Here is a 21,028-nt window from a genome sequence, read left to right as displayed (position 1 = left end):
CATGTCTGGGAGAGGAAGAATCTGGTTGGACACTCTAGAAATAAAGCAGAAAGACATATTATTTTACTCAATCTCAGGAATTCCACACGCCAAGTTAAAACAAACTAACAAAAACCCCCAACAGTTTATTCTCATTTTTAAGCTAAGTCACAAAATGCTGGGCTTCACTATGAGACTGTCATTTGTACATATGAGCATGTTTTAGTGGCAGTCATCCATCGCTTCCTCATCTCTCCCCATCTCACCTGCACCCTTTTCCTTCCATGGTACTGTCCTTTCTGCTTTCATGTCTAATACAGCTCTGTGTGTCTTCAGGACCTCACTGTGTATGTATCCAATTATATGTGTATATCCAACTCTCTTTATATGTGTGTGTAACTAACTATGTATGTGTGCATATATAGATATTTACATCTTTATTCTGCATATGAAAGAAAACCTGTAATATCTGTCTTTCTAAATTTCATTTATTCCACTTAACATGATGATCTCCAGTTACATCCATTTTAATGAAAATGACATTTATTTTATTTTGAGACATGTCTCCTTATACACTCCTGGCTGTCCTGGAACTCACTATGTAAATCAAACTGGCCTCAAACTCAAAGAGATCTGCCTGCCTTCACCATCAATTCATTCCTTATAGATGAGTAAAAATCCTGTGTATGTATATATGTATCCATCTTATTTAAACTCTTAAGCCACTTTTTATTTTTTGAGATTATACATTTCTCCCTTCCCTTCCCTCCCTCCAACTCCTGCTACACGAACCTTTTTCATGTTCATGGCCTTTGAAGTTTTTGTTTCCTGAACATATGGATAAACACTTATTTCCCTAACCTACTCAGTCTGTTTGTTCCTTGGAAATATGTTTTCAGGGCTGACCCTTTGGCACTGGACAGCCAATTAAGGGGCTCTTTCCTGGGGAAGACTATTTCTTCCACTCCCAGCATTCCTTGGTTGTCAAAAAGCAACTTTTACAATGCTCTGAAGTGATTTTAGGCAATCTCTTGCAACCAAGAAATCACAAACATTAATTCCAAACATGAAGCACCAGCTCTAGGAACTGGCTTACCAGGATAAACACAGTGTACACTGCCTCTCATTTTTGCTTATTTTAGCCAATTAATGACTACAACTTCCCAGCTGAATGTTTGAGTTGGCGTACAGTAGATAGGTCCACCTTTCAGCACGGCTCTTTACTATGTGTAAGCATAGCTACCATATTCTGCAGGCCACTGCTCCACTCAGGAGACACACAGGAACTTGGGTTAGCTAAGTTCTCGTTCCACTCACAGATTCTAAGTTTACTAAATTGTGATAAATAAATTTATTATCTGATTTTGCACAGCAAAATAATCAAGGGCAATCCTGCTGTATCCTATGAAAATGTCCTAATGTCATCATGTAATTTCTCAATCAGAACTCCCTGATCCTCGTTCATCTCCAGTGGCACATAACACCCTTTCCCAGACAGTCCATCACCACACTGCACCAGGCGAGTGGAGTCTGACATGTGTCCTTCTCTGGATATGAGCCTGGGTAATCTTTGAGTCCTCTCAACCTCAGTGCCTTCTGAAACTCTGATTCCTGCCTTCCCTTTTCTGTTTATGACATGGCAGCTAGTTCAACCACCACCACCACCACAATAGCAACCTGTCGCCTTTCTCCTGTTTAACCACACTAACCTGAAAATGTGGACAAAATTAACAAACAAGACACACTAGCGCCAGAGAATGAGTTTTTATGGATTAAGGCAACAAAGGGATAGGTAAGATGGCCGAGGGAAGGGCAACAGTAAGGAACAGCAATTTTAACATGTACACCAAATTTAATCCAAGAGACTTGACTACTTCTTCTTGAGGAAGGAAGAAAAGAACTTAGGGTGGTTAACACTGCAACAACAGAAAACATGAAAGAAAACCAACAACCAGAGGTGATAACATGCTACTTCCAGCCGTGTCTGTCTGTCAGTCAGCGTTCCCATCCATCCCGATGACTAAAGCAGTACAACCCAGAAGGGCACTCAGGCCCGAGAAATCTCAAAGTCAGCAACACGCAAAGAATAAAGAAGCAACAATAGAGGACAGTCATCTGAGGACCAAGAGCCACCCAGGCTGTGCAAGGTCACAGGGCAGTGGAGAGGAGACAGCATTAACAGACGCTGAATGACAGAGAATGTGGCTGGCGATACAGAAAGAGCAATAACCTAGATGGTTTACTTCGGATGTTAGCTATAAACAGAAAAATCAAAGACAGTAGAGAGAAGCAGCTGTGGCAGCCTGGGGAGGGCTCTGCACACCAGCATCTCTACGGGATGCAGCCTTTGCAGAGGAAGGCAGGCTCATTAAGAAGAAGGAAGCACCCTGTTAACAGCAGAAGGCAAAGCTTTGGCCAGTCATCAGCTGACGTGCTGGATTCTCCCACTGTTTACAATGACAACATGGATGCTTCTGAGCCACTACTCAGTCACTAACAAAGGGACATCAATATTTTCTTTGATGGCCCCTAGAAATAAAAACTATTTCTAGTTTTTGACATGTTGTTATCTACCAATGACAATTTTAATAAATCCCACCCATAGAACAGAAAGCTCAAAGGTCAGAAAAGAAAGGTTAGTGCTGGTAAATTAAACAGAAATAAATCTCAAAGATGCAAATTCTTATTTTAACGAGTCTTCTCTTTTAATACAAAGAATTTGTTTTTAGTAAATTCAGTGTAAACACAATTTTATTTATTTGGTTTTTTTTTTTTTTTTTTTTTTTTTTTTGGTTTTTNTTTTTTTTTGGTTTTTCGAGACAGGGTTTCTCTGTAGCTTTGGTGCCCATCCCGGAACTAGCTCTTGTAGACCAGGCTGGCCTCGAACTCCCAGAGATCCGCCTGCCTCTGCCTCCGAGTGCGGGGATTAAAGGCGTGCACCACCACCGCCCGGCACACAATTGTTTTTTTAAGTTTACACCCTGCTCTGGTTCCTACATAATCTAATGTAAACCTCCATGGAAAATATCCCTAAAAGTTATCATTCTGTGGTGAGCTGGTGAGTGGCTTTAGACACAGCACAGAAGGCAGAGACACTGGTACCTTGAGCAGTGAGTACTGGCAGCTAGCTATCACCAGGCAGAACTGGAACACCCAGATGTCTCTGAAGAAGCCTTGGATGAGAAGAATGGATCCCAAAAAAGCCACAAGAATAGCCAGGACGACAGCTAATACATTCTCCAGGATCTCACGGTTTCTGTAGATGGAAAAATTAACACAGAGGTCTATCATGAATACAAGAAAGTATTCAGACTGAAAATGGGGAAGACATCAACATGAGGCCTGCTGAGGTTTATTTTGAATGCCTGGTTTAAAGAACATTTCAGGTCATATAGAAAAAGAAACTACTATCTGAGGACACGACACACGGGAATGCAGGGTCCTCTAACACAGCTGTCCCGTGACACACGGGAGTGCAGTGCCCTCTAACACAGCTGTCCCGTGACACACGGGAGTGCAGGGTCCTCTAACACAGCTGTCCTGTGACACACGGGAGTGCAGTGCCCTCTAACACAGCTGTCCTGTGACACACGGGAGTGCAGTGCCCTCTAACACAGTTGTCCTGTGATAACATAATACAAATTGTTCTCATTACATCTTCTCTGTAAAATAACTAACCAATTTGGATGGTAAATGAAGCTGACATAGGAAGAAGTTTAAAAATCAAAATCTCAAAAAATTTTTTGGAAATTTGAAATATGCTATTTTATAACATAAAGCTCGCAACCACATGCAGCAAGTAGCAAGTGGTTTTGTTTTCCCATCTCTCATCCTAATCAGAAATAATTCAAAAACATACTTAATAAAACTACTTAAGCACAAGATCTTACATATATTAAGAATGAAGTTCAACTAGACTCAATTCTGCCTCTACCAAAGTTGCTCAGGCCATTCTATACAGCAAACTCACACCGTAAAAGACGTAACATGATACCTGAGATACCACACGCAGAAACGAAGATTTTAGGCTGTACCAAAAAGCTAATAATTTCTTACAAGTTTTATTCATAAATGTTTAAGAAATACTTGCTAAACACCTTGCATTTATAGAATATTAAGTGACATATGCATAGCATGTCTACTGTATAAATCAAAACTGACAAAGTATAAGTCTTGTTACTAAAAACAAAGAATGGAAACACACTACACCAGCTGGGTGATGGTGGTGCACACCTTTAATCCCAGCACTCAGGAGGCAGAGACAGGCGATCTCTGTGAGTTCAAGGCCAGTTTGGTCTACAGAGCTAGTACCAGGACAGCCAGGACTGTTATACAGAGAAACCCTGTCTTGAAAAACCCAAACCAAAATAAAACAAAACCCCCACATTATACCAAATTATTATTTACAATAGCTTTATGGAGGGATTACTGTATGCAACTCTATTTCCAAAATTTTCTACATACTTAAATCTTCAGTAGGTAAAAAATTTATAATCACAAAAATTTTAAAGTTCACTTTTATTAACTCAAGACTATATTTATAGTCACTATCCCATTCAAGAGTTCAACGTTGTTTTCAAATCAGGAAGTATTGGAATTTTCTCCACTGTAGATGGCAGAAAGGTGACCGGCCACCAACTCCCTTTCCCACCCTCATGCTGCTCTCGCCATCTCTTTTATGACTGAAACACAGGCCTTTGTACAGTTTTTTATGTCATGAACCCAATCATCAATCAGTTCTCTTGTTGATTTTGTTTTTTTATGACAAGGCTAGTATGTTTTCTATAACCTTGGGGATATTTTGTTTCACATATTTTACTATCTTATATACCACATTTATATCTACGATCAATTGTGATTTAGTTTTTGTGATATAGTACAAGGTATGGATTCAAATTTTACTTTTTGCATATGGAAACTGCTATTTTACTGCCAAGTCTCCACTTCACTGATTTGCAAAGTTCTTTAACACCTGGGCGTGGAGCTTACTCTCCAGGAGGGCTCCTAATGGTATTTCCATTTAGATTGGTCTATGATAATTAAATCTTTCAAGGAATTTGTCCTTTTCATTGTTTACTGTCAATTTATTGACACAAAGCTGTTGATAATGTTTCCTTATTGATCTTTAATCCCTGTGGGATTTGCAGTGACCTCACACCTCACAGTTCCCATCTGGTCATCAGGCAGCTAAGGGTTCATCAGTTTCACCACTGCTCCCAAAAATGCAGTCTTAGATTTCCTTGATTTTTCTGTTTTCATGCTATGTTCGTGTCCTTAGATAAGTGCTTGTCTTTCTAGTTCCTAGTACAGAAATGAATCACAGAACTGAGGTCTTGTTCCAGCCTTGGTCGTCAGTGCCACAGATTATCCTAAGTACGAAAGAAGCCATTTTCATTTACTTTAAAATACTTTGTAGTTTCCCCTCAAATTCTTCTCTACCCACGGATTATTTAAAACTATTAACTTCCAAATATAACAGGGTTGTTCAAGGTTCAATGATTTAATTCTGTTGTCAAAGACCACACTCGATGTGATCTAATTCTTTTCACTGACCCTTACAGATCAGAATCTGGTCAGTCTATATAACATCCCATGAACAATTCAACAATATGTTGCTGTGGGATAATGCTCTTGTACCCTGTAAAGATCTGTCACTTATATTGGTTTAATAAAATGCTGATTGGCCAGTAGCCATGCAGGAAGTATAGGCAGAGTGACCAGACTAGGAGAATTCTGGGAAGAGACAGGCTGAGAGTCAGTTGCAAGCCAGATGCAGAGGAAGCAAGATGAGAATGCCTCACTGATAAAAGGTACCAAGTCACAAGGCTAAACATAGATAAGAATTATGGTTTAATTTGTTGTAAGAGCTAGTTAATAATAAGCATGAGCTAATAGGCCAACCAGTTTATAATTCATATAAGCCTCTGTGTGTTTATTGGGACTAAATAGCTGCAGGATCAGGCAGGACAGAAACCTCTGCCTACAATATGTAATCTCATTACAGGTGGCTACTCCAGGAGTGCCAATCAAATGTGCAAGTCAATTATCTCTGTAATAGTTGGGTTTCCAGTGTCCCCAAAGGACCAAGTGTTGAAGGCTTGCTCCTCAGCCTATTCAGCCTATGCACACCTGGGAGGAGGTGTGGCCCTGTTGAAGGAAGTCAAGTCAGGGGTGTGCCTCTGAGGGGCTGCTGGAAGCCCTGCCCTTTCCTGTTTGTCTCTGCTTCCAGCAGCAACGGAGTAATAAACATAGTCTTCTGCTATTCTGCCCATCACAGGCCTCACAGCAAAGAATCAAGTGACCACAAACTGAAACTTTCAAAAATGTGAGCCAAAGCAAACCTGCCTTTATAAGGTAATTCAGGTATCTTGTCAGGGCACAGCAAGTGGTTGCAACGGAGTGCAAAGATCACTTATAATTGTAGGCTCATCTGCTTCTCCTGTTTCTATTGGTTTCTGTTTTACGCTTTTTTGAGGTGTTAGGGGTGCTGATGATAACACTGTCTTTCTGCATGTTCAGCATCTGCTGTGTCACTAGGATACATCATCAGTCTCTATGAAGTTTGAAGCTCTGTTTTAGGCACAGAAACTTAGGACTATTACATTTTACATGTTAAACTGGGCCTTTATCATTATGAAATAACTCTATCTTTGGCAATATCCTCTTGAGGTAGTTTGAATGTAAATGGCCCCTATATCTCATAGGAAGTGGCACAATGAGGAGGTGTGGCTTTGTTGGAGTGGTTATGGCCTTGTTGGAGGAAGTATGTCACTGTGGGCGACAGTCTTTGAAGTTTCCTACACTCAAGATTCTGCCCAGGGTCTGAATCCACTTCCTGTTGCCTTCTAACCAAGATGTAGATTTAGCCCACACCATGTCTGCCTGTACACTGGGTAGGCTCCCCACTGTGATAAGGCACTGAATGTCTGAACTGTAAGTGAACCACCTCAATTAAAACGTTTTCCTTTGTAAGAGTTGCCGTGGTCACGGTGTCTCTTCACAGCAACTGAAACCCTAAGACACCTTTGCTCTGAAGTCTGCACCTGAGAGTGGCCAGTGCTCTCAACCTCTGAATCATCTCTCTAACCCCAATCCATGGGCATCTGCAGGGTATTTTAAAGACACATAAATGGCTGCATGTTGACAGTGTTTGTCCTTTCCATCCTGCTAGCCATGGTCCATTGTCTTCTCACATGCCTAACTTTCAGGCAGCTGGATATTTCCCATGCTCACTCCTCTGCACAGAGTATTCTTTTGATAGGTTTCTTGTAGTTTTAAAGACTGGACTTGAGCAAGTACGTCCCTTAGGTAGGTCTCTCATGTGGCTTCTGCTTAGGTTGTATTGAGCCTCTTGAGTGCATTGGTAGTTTTCATATAATATGTAGTTTCCACTATTATTTCTGCAAGTCTTGTCTCTTCTTGAAGTTGTTCCACAAGACACTTTTTGGTTTTATGCTCCTGTCACTGCTTTACTCTAGATGGATCTCCTGATGTGCCTACAAGTTCACTAATCTATTTTTCAACAAAGTTTTCACTACTGGCAATCCTACTAGTACATTATTTTTTAATGGCAATGTTGTAGTATTCAACTCTGTAATTATTTTTTTCATGTCTCTACTTAATTTTTCAAGTAAACAGAATCCAGTTGCAATTTTTTTTTTTTTTTTTTGGTTTTTCGAGACAGGGTTTCTCTGTGGTTTTGGAGCCTGTCCTGGAACTAGCTCTTGTAGACCAGGCTGGTCTCGAACTCACAGAGATCCTCCTGCCTCTGCCTCCCAAGTGCTGGGATTAAAGGCGTGCACCACCACCGCCCGGCTTCAGTTGCAATTATTTTAAGAATCCATATCTAACAGTTAACATCCCTACTAGTAATAGCTTGGTCTTGATTTATTCTTTTTCCCATGATTCATGTTTTCTCACTTTGCATAGCTGGTCACCTCTGAGTAGATGCCAGGTGGCAGTCACTACTTGTTGGGAGGTATGTATTTCTGGATTTTTCTAAAGCTTGAATCTGCTATGCTACTTTGATCCCTTTGGGTCTTGCTTTTACAATTTGCTTGGTAGGTCTGAAGTGTGGTACAGGAGGCTAATGCCGCCACACATTTAAAGCAGGGGCTTCTTAAGCAGACAGCTCTTCAGACACAGGAGCCAATCACGGTCTCTCAACAGCTCCCTTCTGTGATGTTTTACACTATAGACTCATCTCTAACTCAAGACATGTACTGAATTCTATGCTCCTCCTCCCTGTGTCACACACAGAGTGCTGGTGATTTAGAGTCCACACCCCCGACTTCCAGCTTTCCGGGGTCACTGTCAGTACTGACTTATCTCCAAGATTCTGCCTGTCTATATTTCACAGGGAGGGTAAATCCTACTTGTTGACAGGAAGCAGCTACTGGTCACCAAGCTTATAATAAATGTGTTTACCACTAGGACAGGACGCTGAACAACAAGGCAGCAGGGTTCCTCTTCCCCCTTTCATCCTCCATACCACCTCTAACCTTAAGATCATAAAATAATTCATATGCTCTCTTAACAATCAACTGCATGACTCACACTAATAGTAAAAACATATCCTTATAGAAATATTTTAGGATTGCAGAAAAAAAGCTTTTAACAGCTTAAGAGAGTTAATATTTAAAAGTCTGTTAAGTTTGATCTTGAAAGGATGAAAATATCAATGGGTAATTAGAAAAAATTCACTTTAATAATAGTATCGCTGGGCAGTGGTGGCACACACCTTTAATCCCAGCACTATGGAGGCAAAGGCAGGCAAATCTCTGTGAATTTGAGGTCAGCCTGCTCTACAGAGCCAATTCCAGGACAGCCAGGGCCTGAGAAACCCTGTCTTGGAAAACAAAACAAATAAACCAACAAATAAATACCATGCTATGGTCTTACCTATCAAACAGCGCCAAAAGTGTGAGTCTGTCAAAGTTAATACCAATCCACAGCTGGGGTAGGATCCAAAAGCGGTAATAATGTTTAACTTTTTGGGCAGCTTCTTCAGTGGGGCCATAAGTGGCTGCCAAGTCAGGGCTTAGATCAATGTCCTGCTGCTCCAACAGATCTGTGTCAATGGTCAACAGCCTGTTCAACCGAATCTGTGGGAGAGAAAACTAGAAACATGCCCGCACTGAAAGGGTTAAATATTCTTGATGTAAGCAAGATTCAAAGTTTGTCAGCTTATAAATTATTTGAGCCCCTAATTCTAGTTTACTCCTTGTGATAACTCATGAAACCTAGAATCTACAGAAGGTGGCAACAGGAAGTAAATCAAAATAAAGCCAATTCGATCACCAGACCATTAGGACAGGTGTCTGAAAGATACAGCCGGTACGACACAAAAACCGCTGGCTGTGGCCCCTGGGGGCCTCCCACCTCCTTCTCCTTTAAGCCCTTTTCTCATTAAGCTATCAACTGTGCTGCCAGGGCCCGAGAGCCTTTTAGGTCTCATCGCTGGCATTACGTCTTTAGAAGCCTCCTCACCTGAACCTACGGAGCAAAGTGCCAACTCCTCTAGTCACCAGTCCTACAGTTTGCTCTTCCTCTGAACATCAAATGTTTCTGGTCTTGGCACAGCACAGGGCAGGACTGTGTTGTCTCTGGGTTCCTATGCTACTCAAAAGTGGAAGACACCAGTATGATCATCTTCTCACTCCTGCTTCTAGCAGGCAAAATCTTTACTATTCAAACACAAGAACAGTCAAGAAAAACTGCTGGGTTTGATCTTTAAATATTGATTGATACTTCTCCAAACATTTTCTTATCTATTCTAGGGTTTCTCCATTCTGGCACTACCAATGCTTCTGGCTAGATAATCTTCATTATGGGGCTGTGCCCAACATTACAGAACGTCTCTTGGCACCGCGGGTCCCTGTCTATAGTTTACAATGGCATTCCTACAGTCATGTCAAAATGTTTCCAGACACAGTCAACACCCACTGGCTGCACACTGCTCTACGCCTCCTCACAGCCCCGGCCTTAAATCCTGCTCAGAAGTCATCTTCAAGCAGTCGTTAGGCAGATGCTCAGAATAAATCCATCCACCCCTTCTGCTTTCCAACTTGACTTATATGTATCTTGATGGCAAAAGGTGTGTTTTAAAATCCCCATTTTCTCCCAGACAATAACTTTCCATATAATGTTACTCAGTTTTCCACCAACACATACACTAGTCAAATAAGTGAGTTAATAATCAACAGATAGTTAAAAACCAGCACCAAATCATATTATTCAAAGTGAAACTGTGGGATACAATAGTTGGCTCAGCAAGCTAAGGCACTTGCTGCCAAGCCTAAGGCAAGTTTGATCTCCAAGACCCTTACGGTGTGCTCAGACCTCCCTATGTGCACATGTTCTCATGCACACATAAGTCCACGCACCAAATACACAAATGGAAAGTGGGCCTTTTCAGACCTGCAAAGTATAAACCAGTGTAACTTCTGACTCACACATATGTATGGCTAACTAAAGTCTGGGAGGGTGTAAGACTCACGGTGACAAAACAAAGGGGATTTTGCTATAATTTCCAACAAAAGTAACATTTGTAATTTCATTAATTTGAGTGATTTGATGACTAGCTATATAAATATGCTTTTCAGATTGAATCTAAAAATGTACCACATTATAAAAAAATGAGAACACTTACCACATCATGTGGATAAAATCGAACTGAGGTAGAACTTGATACATGAGAATCCGTGTCACTAAAATAAAATGAAAAGGACTTTAGGGAGTAAATAGCTTGTTAAACAGTGTTTTTTGTTTGTTTGCTTTTTTAGGCAACATTTATACTATCTTCATTCTCCACATAAACATCAAAATCACCATTTTCCTAAGTTGTGACCCAGAGCACTGTGTCAGCACCTGATGTCAGACCACCTCTCCAGATGACTGAAATCTTCAGCTCTCAGTTTCCCATCAGTAACGTCCAATAACAGTAACACCAATGACAGTGCCTCTATCACAGGCTCTTAGACTTTGTTTAAACAGATAAGCTAAGGAAAGCAATTAAACTGATTGGAATAGTACAGACAAATAATCTATTACATAAAACAGTCTGGCATGTGCCAATGCAGTCAAGCTCTACCACAGTTCCAGCAGACAGGACGCTCTTCTGCTAAGTGACTGGGTGGTGCCCAAGGCTTCCACCATCACAGAATCAGCAGCTACACTAGGAAGGCTCCATTGCTTTAAAAGGCACTTGAAAAGAAAAGTGAACCACCCAGAGTTACATTAACAGACGCACATGGCCTGTTATTAAATGGAAGGCTTAAATAACAATCAAAAGGCGTTTGGGATTTTAAGTCAACAATGGAAATATGATTAAATTTTAGGGAAAAAAATCAATACACTCTATACTATAAGGTTCAAATATCTAATTTATTTGTATTCTCCTAACATTTTTATTACCTTGCAAATTCCTTCCTTGAAAGAATATAAAAACTGAAAACTGTTTAATAGAAGAAAACTAATTTTTTGAGTCTGAACCTCATTGTAGCTAGTTTACTGATAAGCTTTTTATATCATGCAATATAGCGAGGGCATCAGATATCTAGTTACATCTGGAACCGGGCAAACTCTATCCCATAAGATTTAATGAAAATTTTTACTTAATTATTTTAAGACAGAATAACATATTTTAAATGTGGTTCTCCCGCCCCCACACCAAAACAATGTCAACAGAAAAACCCTTAATTCTATGGAAACAAAAGCATTATGATTAATAAACTTCATATAAATGTTTTCAAAATAATTTGCATCGCACATGGCAACTTTCAGTTATTAACAATTCATTATTAACTCTGAAAATAAGTGAGAGAAGACCATGGTTTAAAATAAGATAGCCATATAAACAGGGTAGGTGTAGCCACTCCACAACATGTACAATATTCCAAAACATCACGGCAGACACCAGCGGTGTGTGCAATGTTTTGTCTGTTAGAAAAAAATACAGCTTATAGGGCTGGAGAGATGGCTCAGCGACTAAGAGCACTGACTGCTCTTCCAGAGGTCCTCAGTTCAATTCCCAGCAACCACATGGTGGCTCACGACCATCTACAGTGAGATCTGGTGCCCTCTTCTGGTCTGCAGGAGCACATGCAGGCAGAACATTGTATACGTAAAAAATAAATCTTTTAAAGAAATTCGTTTTAAAACATGCTTCTCTACTTCAAGAGTTAAACCTTTAAACATAAGTCACACACACTCCTGGTGTCTCCACACCTACCAGATATTGGATGCTCTTCTTGCTGCTGGTTCGAAATTCACAAGTGACATGTCACAGCCACCAGTCTCGTAGAGCGTAGATGAGAACTTACCTAGCAAATGAACAATTTTGAAAAGTCAGGATAGCCAGAAGTTTTCCTTTGTGATATACTAAATTTCCTAACTTTTTATATTATTAAAATTCTACAATCCCCATGCAGTTCAGAATGATGGGTGGTAAAACGGCAGCACACGTGATCAAGTATTAAAAGGAGGAGCCTTGGGTCCGCTTTCTTTTTCCTTCCCAATTAAAGTAACTGTGTTGATGAAAGATTTAATGTTCAGAAGTCGCCTGCCTGAATGGCCCTATGCAAAGTTACTTAAAGGATGAGGCAGTTCAATCTTCATGACAACAAAATGGTTATTTTTTATTTTGTTCAGAAGAAATTTTGAAAAGTCAAATGACTCAAAGGAAGTTAAATAATGTTGGTGCTAAACTATTTAATAAACATCATTAGTAATACAATGTTTCCATAAGAGTTGTATAAACATTTAGAAATGACAACTGTTAAAACCAACTAGCTCTATAGAATCTAAAAGGATTACAAATTAAACTGACTACAATGTACGTAGATAAAAACCTAGCTCTGGGAAGTTGAGCTCAATCCCATCCCCCACTCCCAACAAGCCCTGCTACAATGTCCTACACCTATAACCATGGCCCTGTCTACAGCACTCTGCCTTTCCATCCTTGGAAAGAACAAGGAAAAATAAATAAAATGAAAAGAAAAGAATAGCACAAAAGTTCAGCTGTCTCAAAACAAACTCCATCATATAAAATAGTTTCTAATAATGGGATCTGAAAACCGTAACACTGCTTGAAATGTCTTCCCGGGGCTCATGGCGGCGTAACTATGATGGGGAGGGTATGCAAGTACCTCCTATAAATAAGTCTGAATTGCTAAGAAGCCAGTGAGGTAAGGCATATACTTGGGCAACTACATGGTTCTGTCCAGGCTCTGAGAATTTACAGCTGTTTGTTTGAGACACTGGAATTACTGGGATTCCACGGTCTCATACCCAGGCTGCCTTGAACTCCCTACCTACTCAAGGATGGCCTGCAGTTTCTCCACCTCCAGAGTGTGGGCACTGCAGAGGTGTGCCTCCACATCCAGTTTATGAAGTGCTGGGGATCCAACCCAGGGCTTCGTACCCACCAGACATTACTGGACCAGCTCTGCTACATCCTAGCCTTAAATATGAGCAATCTTTACAATTTTTAAAAATAAACTTAATCTTTCACAATTTTATATATACATATAAAATATTATACGATGAGTTCTGATTTCTGCCACCCAAAATAAAGACTCTTAAAGGGAGTATTTCAACTAAATGCCAGGGTGAAAGGTCAGATTTCTCTATGTCCACAATGAAAACACTAAATTACAAGAACTTTTAAATAACAAAAGACCTGCTAATATCCTGATATTATAGTTAAAGACTTACAGAACATTTCAGCTGTCACTTCATTTTTAACAGAACTCTATCCCAAATATAATTCTCTGGTAAATAATAAATCCTTGATTATATTCTATTGGTCACTAGATAAAGTATGTGAAAATTTACTATTGCATTGTCTGTCAGAATAAAACAATAAGGTAAGTCAGGAAAACAATTCTATGAAATACTCATTTCAACAGAGACAGGGAAAAACTCTTCAAATGTACAATAAAAGGGAAACTCGGCGACAGGAACGCGCTCCAACACTTTAACCACTACAGTGAACATAAAGGAGAGAAATACTTAGCCTACGCAGTAGTTTTCTTTTCAAAGAGTGGACTTGGACTGCCCGAGACTGTTTTCTCTCCCCTTTCCAGCAGTCCCGAGTAATTAAAAAAAAAAAAAAAAAAACATAGTGGCCAAAAATGAGCTGCTAAAGCTGTCACCCTGCTCCCGTCTTAGGAGTCCCTGAGCACTGCCCTCACATACGGCAGAGTGGGCTGCACAAGTTGTTGTGAAGGAAGCCAGCAAGTGATGGTGTGTGGCGGTCACCAAGAGAGGAATGCACACACTGTCACAAGCCACGATCTGTACGTATTTAGGAGATCAGTTCATTTTGTACTCAACAGTTCAAATTACTGTAGGGTTTTCAGAATATTTAAATTTACACAGAATTTCAGCAATGTGTTCAGTCTCCATATATTTAAAATTGTATGTCTAGACAACCAATCAACAAAAGATACTATCTTTGTAACTGCCAAATGCAGCAGTGAGCAACATGAATTTAAAATAATTTAAAAATACAATTCATTTAGGAATATACATAAATACATATGTAACAACAATGAAAGGAAAGACGCCAGAAGCCATGAGTTTGAGAGGAAATGGCGATGCATGGCAGGGGTTGGGGGGAGGAAACAGAAAGGGAGAAACAATGTAATTAAATTTTAAAAACTTAAAGTAATAAAATTTAGACATTTCAACAGAAACATAAAACATGTCCTAGAAGCGAGATCAGCAGACAGGCAGGACTCCAGCAGCACGGATCTTCTGTAGAAGGTACGTCTCCCGCCGGCTTCCACTCCGGAAGGGAAGCTGAGGGCCAGAGCCCCGACAGTCTATGTAGCAGCACACCCACAGAAATGCCTGCACCGGCTTCTCCACTCACAGCATGCTGCTAGCGCGGCATTTTATGCACGAGACAAACACACGAGGGGAAAGCACAGGAGAAACACACAGCTCGAGGATTTGGTGGAACATTTACTAACGCAGCAACGCACTAACCCAACAACCTAGCAAGGGCAATCTACTCTCCAACTGAGACAGAACTATACACCGCCACTTTGTTGATAACAATATCTTCAAATTTTAAATTTAAACTCAAAATGTTCTTATGAATCCATTTAATATCTAGCAACTAAAACCCCTCAAAGTGCACATTCTTTCCTAATGCAGAGAGCTGGACATCTGCAGAACACCCTCTCCATCCCACGATTACCCATGCTTGAATGGTTCAGACATTATACAAGAAGAAAACGGGTCAATCTGTAACCAAACCCCACTAAAGCTGGGATTTCTAATTTGTAAAAATGATATTCTCATCCACAAGGCAATCTCCAAAGACAAAAGATAAGGTACCCAGCACTTCCACCAATGAATACTTAACAATTAATGCTACTGCCAACAAAACTCAACTCGTTAATCATGTAAAATCTTTTCTACACAGGAAAGCTGTTCAACAACCCAGGTATAGAGAGTGAAGCATGAACAACAAAGACCTAATGTCTAAAGACTGAAGCCAGAAACGGTAGAGCAGAGATTCTAAACATCACGGCACGCCACTTGCAGACATGGGCAGTAAGGAGACTGACTCTCCAGTGTCTTCATCTGTAGGACACGCAGCACACTGTGCACAACAAGCGGAGACTCGTAAGCACAGACGCTCACTCACCTTCAAAACCTCGGCATCCCTGATGCTTGCTCTAGACACCTGTATGCTCTGGGAGGAGGAGGCTACTAGGGCCAACCTCTCTCTGCTTCTCCAGGACCCAGTAACAAGAGCTGTTTTCCTTTCCTGGACCCTTCTCCTTAGACTTCTGAGCCTGCTCTTCCCTCTGGTCCTCCAAGCCTGAACCTGACATGTGCTATCCTGGAACCTCCCACTTAGGAAGTGTTTACACTTAGGGCAGAACAGGCTACAGGAGGGGAGAGATGTAAATGCATTTACAGACTTTGTGGGCCACACACTCTCAGGAAGTACTAATGCGTCTGGTCTGCTCCACCTCTCTGTGACTGAACTATACATTCAAGGGAGAAGGCTTCAGGGAGGCTATGACTTCCTGGATGGCAGCTCTTTACTTCCATGAGTGCTGACTCTAAGTCTCCCAGATGGGAATGACTCACTGTCTTTCTGCTGACAGGCTAACAGGTTTGTGTCTCCCAACACCAGTGGCCTGTGAGCTTTCTCTATGAGGAAGCAGGTGACAAATGTCTCAGGCTGTGTGTTCGAGAGGCTCTTTTGTCAGAACACAGTCCAAGAACGAGGTTGCTCAAGGGAATTCTGAGTGCTTGTGAGAAAACCCCAAGAAAATGAAATAAGAGTCTAAGTGACCTTAGTTTCTTCAAAACACGGAAAATTCTTTTGTGCCCCTCCCAGGAGTCGTGCACAGGAGTGAGTTCACTTCAGATTGTGTATGACAACTGGCGACGGCTATTTGTTTACATGCCTTTTTGGGAAAACATGCTTTTGCCATGAGTGGCTTGGCAGCCACATGCAGCTTGCCCTTGTGATTGTACACTTTACTCGTGTGGTTCTTTTTCACCCCCAGAATATGAACTGTCTGATGCTCTGAATAAAGCTGGCTATTGCCATGAGACTTTAACTGACCTGATATTTAGGCCCCATTCTCCCAAGTTACACCGCCAACTACAATAGCAAATACTCCAAAACGTTCAGGTCTGTCACTCTAGCATCAAGTCACCAAACAACACACATCCTCTAGCTTATTTACAAAACCAAGTGTCGGGCTGGAGAGATGGCTCAGAGGCTGCGAGCACTGGCAGTTCTTCCAGAGGTCATGAGTTCAAATCCCAGCAACCACATGGTGGCTCACAATCATCTATAATGAGATCTGGTGCCCTCTTCTGGTCTGCAGGTATACATGCAGGCACAGCACTGCATACATAATAAATAAGTAAATAAATCTTAAAACACAAGCAAAAACCTAGCACCAAGCAGAACTAAAGCCCACAGGCTGTAGTATACTAATCTGTATTCCATCTAGACCCTGAGTTTCAGACGTCTAAACCCTTTAATTCCTTTGAAAAGATTTTATTTTCAATTTGTGTGTGTGTTGAGTGTGGGTTGAACACTTGAGTGGAGTGCCTGTGGAAGTCAGAAAAGGACATCAAATCTCCTGGAACTGGAGTTATAGGCAGTTTAAGCCACCAACCAACTACACCAACCAACCAACCACATGGGTGCTATAAATCAAACTAACATCCTTTGCGAGACCAGTAAACACTCTAAACAGCGGAGCTAGGTTTCCAAGCCAACCTCAATTCCTCAGATACAACAGAAATCAGCTTGTAATTTCAAGTTTTATTATTCAGAACCAGCCCTTTCTCCTGGAAAAAGCAAGGCTGTGACAGGGCTTTAGGAGTGTGACGAAGAAGGCAGGTGTGAACGGCTGGTTTAAAAAGGGCTGCAGAGGATGCTGAATTACACAGGGATCTACTGCTTGGCAGCAGAGGTGTGACTGGTGTGTTTTACTCAATGGGCCCCACGCTCAGGTTCCAATTTGTCTTATTTCCCTGTTAAGGCTCCAGTCTTGCTTCTTAATCCCCAGATCAGCTGAACTTTCCAAAAGCCACACACAAACTCCCCCTCTCTGGTTTCATCATCCACCCACGCACTAGTTCAAAGGGCACACACTGTGGTGGTATTATGATATATGGAGTGGTCAAGCAAGCTCAAGGGCAAGTCACAGCAGAAGACACCTACAACTGACAAACGAGTAGAATCTAAACTAAATACGAAGAAGACCAGCAACCTAGTTCTTAAACATGACAGAAATACTGAGATATTTGTGGTATATACATGCTCCGCCCCCAAATTATGAGATGTCTACCACTCATAGTCACAAGAGAGAAATCCACATTTCAACCACAGTAAGAGGCCATCATGAATCCATCAGGGCTAAACATGTAAATACCAATGACAGCTAAACACCAGCAAGGATGGAGCAAATGAACTTGCTGGTGGGAATACAGAATTGACTTGGTTGTTACTGGCCGTGATGGTAATACGTGTGGTGTAGCTACAGGAGGACATCAGATGATCTGCTCAATCACTGTCTGCCTTGTTCTGTGAGACAGGGTCTTTCACTGCACCTGAGCTACGAGGGACTAACAAGCCCCAGTAATCCCATCTCTACCTCACACATGTGCATGTGGCTTCATTCAGTTGTTTACATGGGTGCTGGGGATTTGAACTCAGGTACTTGTGCTTGTACAACAAATGCTCTAAACCACTGGGTCATCTTCCTAGCCCTAATTAAGAGAGAGGGAGAGAGGGGAAAAGGAGGGAGGGGAGAAAAGAGGGACAGAGGGATTGAGCTAGGCTCAATGGTAGTAGAGTACTTGCCTAGCACACTCAAAACCCTGACTTCAATCCCCAACATCAGAGAGAGAGAGAGAGAGAGAGAGAGAGAGAGAGAGAGAGAGAGAGAGAACCAGTTTAAACACTGTTTATAATATCCATAAATTAGGAATTACATAAGGGCTCATCAGCAGGCAAGCGGATAAGTCATGTATAATATGCCCCACAACAATGTACTACTGATTGTAAGGAACAAACTAATACAACATGATGAGCCTCAACAGACGTGTCATGGAAACAACACAGGAGACCACACACAACCCACTGTATCTGCTTCCAGGAGAGGGAAGACCTCAGCGACAGAAAGCAGAGCAATGTCTGAGAATGCAGAATGGGGCTGATGCCGTGCAGGAAACTGCCGGAAGACAATGAAACAATGGCTCATCAAGAGCCAAAGGTGCTACACACCTAATCTAGTTCTCAGTTTGTGCCATATTATTGACAAGGGGCACCAGCCCTTAAACTGATGTACAGCCCGAGATGTTTCTTATCCTCAAATTCTAGGGCTCAAGTGCCGTTCCCACATTAACCCCCTAAGTAGCTGAGACTAAAGGTGTCCACTACCATGCCCACCTCAACTCTCTTTTTAAAGCTTGATTAGTCTGACACGAATTGTTTTTTTCAGAGATCAAACAAAATAAGGGATGAACATACTTTTCCTGACTCTTCTTTCACAAAGCTGCTTAGAACAAGCAAGGAAGGCTACAGCATTGCCAGTGAAGAAGTGTCAGCTTGTAGGAGTATGGCCCATGCTATGCTCCTGCCTCCACAGCACCTGGCATGGTGCTGCACCGAGCTGGCAGATGTCAAATGCACGCTGGATGCACGAGCTTCAGAAGTCACATGTACTTACTGGTGTGTCAGAGTTGACTTCCACAGTGGTCCCTGGAAAGGCAGTATGACTGACCTCGGCAGGATATTATCCAGAGATAATAGCATTCTTGTAACAACTTAGTATAGAACCGGTCTGGCTTTCTGAGAGTACATTAAGTTATTCTCCTTTGAAAGGTCACGAAAGGTAAACGCAAAAACCAAGTTTTAGGAAAATGTCAGAAATCAAGCATTAATTTTACGCATTGGACACACATCATTATTTCATATTTCACACTCCCTAATGCACCATTCCACTCGGGGCCTTTAACGCTTACGACCCTGTAAATGTCGGGTGTCTTGCCTCCAGCGTCACAACTCCTCAGAACCATCTGTCACAGCACTACAAAGCTTTGTGTTCATGCCGGACATGCATTCATAACCTCTCCATTATAACAGCGAAATAAGACATTTTATAAAAGGGGAGGGACTAGTGGTTTCCCACTAGGAGAGAGAGGGAGGAGCTGCATTGGGTCACACACGGGGTCTTCCGAAGGGGACAGAAGTACTCTAACTCTAGCCTGTGGCATATTTACAGGAACACCACCTGATAAAACTTGGTGAGCTGATTGTACATGTTAAATGGGTGAAGCTTACTGTATCTATACAATACGTCCATAAAACTGAGGGAAAGTAAGGTTAAAAAAGGAATATCCAGGTGAGTCTGGGTGGACTGACGAGTATACATGCTGGAACACCTGCAGGACCCTACTCAGACACTGGGAAATGATACCGGGGATTTGCCATTTGCGCCTCATTTTTAAAAAATCTTCTTAGAGGATCCAGAGTATATAAAAGTGAGAAATGTTCCCAACTCCCTCTAAGACACTCAGTGCCAAGAGCATCTTCTGTGTTCTTCAAAACAAATCTGATGAACACTTTGGCTCCCCCCCCCAAAAAAAAGGACCACTCTCCTCTCATATATTGTTCTGAAGCTGACCCCTTCTCAGCCAGCTTTCATTAGTGTAGATTTATGGGTTGGGGAGATGGTTCTGTAGATAAAGTACTGGCTGAACAAGCATGTGGACCTAAGTTCAAATCCCAGCACCCATGTAAAATCAGGACATGGTGGTACACACCTGTGATCCCAGGAAAGGTAGGGGAAGGTAGAGACAGGCGGACAGGGGTGCAAGGAGGGGCTCTCTGGCCAGCCAGTCTAGCTGAAACCATGATCTCCAGGTTCAGGGTGAGAGAAACTGTCTCAAACACAGTGGAAAATGATAGAAGCCGGTGTTGATCTCAAGCCTCTACATGCATACTCAAGTATACACCCATACCACTAATACAGATTTACTAAGGTCTGAATATTATCAACTCTTTAAAAACTGTTTCATGTACATGGATGTTTTGCTCACACGTATGCACATATACATGCATGTCTCATGCCCTGAGGTATCAGAGATCCCTGGAACTGGAGTTATGGATGGTTGTAAGCTGCCATGTGGGTGTTGGGAATCAAACCCGGGTCCTCTGGAAGAACAGTCAGTGCTCATAATGGCTGAGGCACCGCACCAGCCTCTACTGTATCAACTCTTATGATTTGGATTATGCAAATTATCACTTTTAACTGGTTCTCTATCAATGAGCACTAAAAAGGTCTTTATAGTTTTTCAAAATTAACAGTATTAGGTGACTAAGTTCATTAAAATTCATGTTTATAAAATCTGGGGATACAAATACGTGGACATTTTGGTCTGTGACTTTAACCTGCCCTATAAAAATGACCTGCTGTTTAGCCACCCATTTCTCCAGGCTTGTTGCCATGGACACCACTACAGTTTCAACAATATGAAAGGAATCCTAAGGTTT

The 21,028-nt window shown here is 41.6% G+C and overlaps 1 protein-coding gene across 6 annotated transcripts in view; it reads right to left on the bottom strand.

Annotated features, from left to right (window-relative positions):
• Positions 1-21,028, bottom strand: part of Pcnx1 (pecanex 1) — a 142,439-nt gene that overhangs the window by 42,758 nt on the left and 78,653 nt on the right. For 4 of the 6 annotated variants that reach the window (XM_050164471.1, XM_050164472.1, XM_050164474.1 and 1 more), the window contains 5 exons: positions 12,212-12,302; positions 10,631-10,688; positions 8,881-9,098; positions 3,082-3,235; positions 2-34 (listed from right to left, as the gene is read on the bottom strand). In XM_050164471.1, coding sequence (XP_050020428.1) covers positions 2-34; positions 3,082-3,235; positions 8,881-9,098; positions 10,631-10,688; positions 12,212-12,302 — 554 coding nt within the window. The remainder of the gene's footprint in view (position 1; positions 35-3,081; positions 3,236-8,880; positions 9,099-10,630; positions 10,689-12,211; positions 12,303-21,028) is intronic. The other 2 variants (XM_050164473.1, XM_050164475.1) reach the window with 1 other exon arrangement.

Source organism: Alexandromys fortis, unplaced genomic scaffold (genome assembly GCF_014885135.2).
Source record: "Alexandromys fortis isolate MF-2015 unplaced genomic scaffold, M_Fortis_MF-2015_v1.1 scaffold_159, whole genome shotgun sequence".
NCBI classification, from domain to species: Eukaryota; Metazoa; Chordata; class Mammalia; order Rodentia; family Cricetidae; genus Alexandromys; species Alexandromys fortis.
This window is presented reverse-complemented; position numbering and strand designations above follow the sequence as displayed.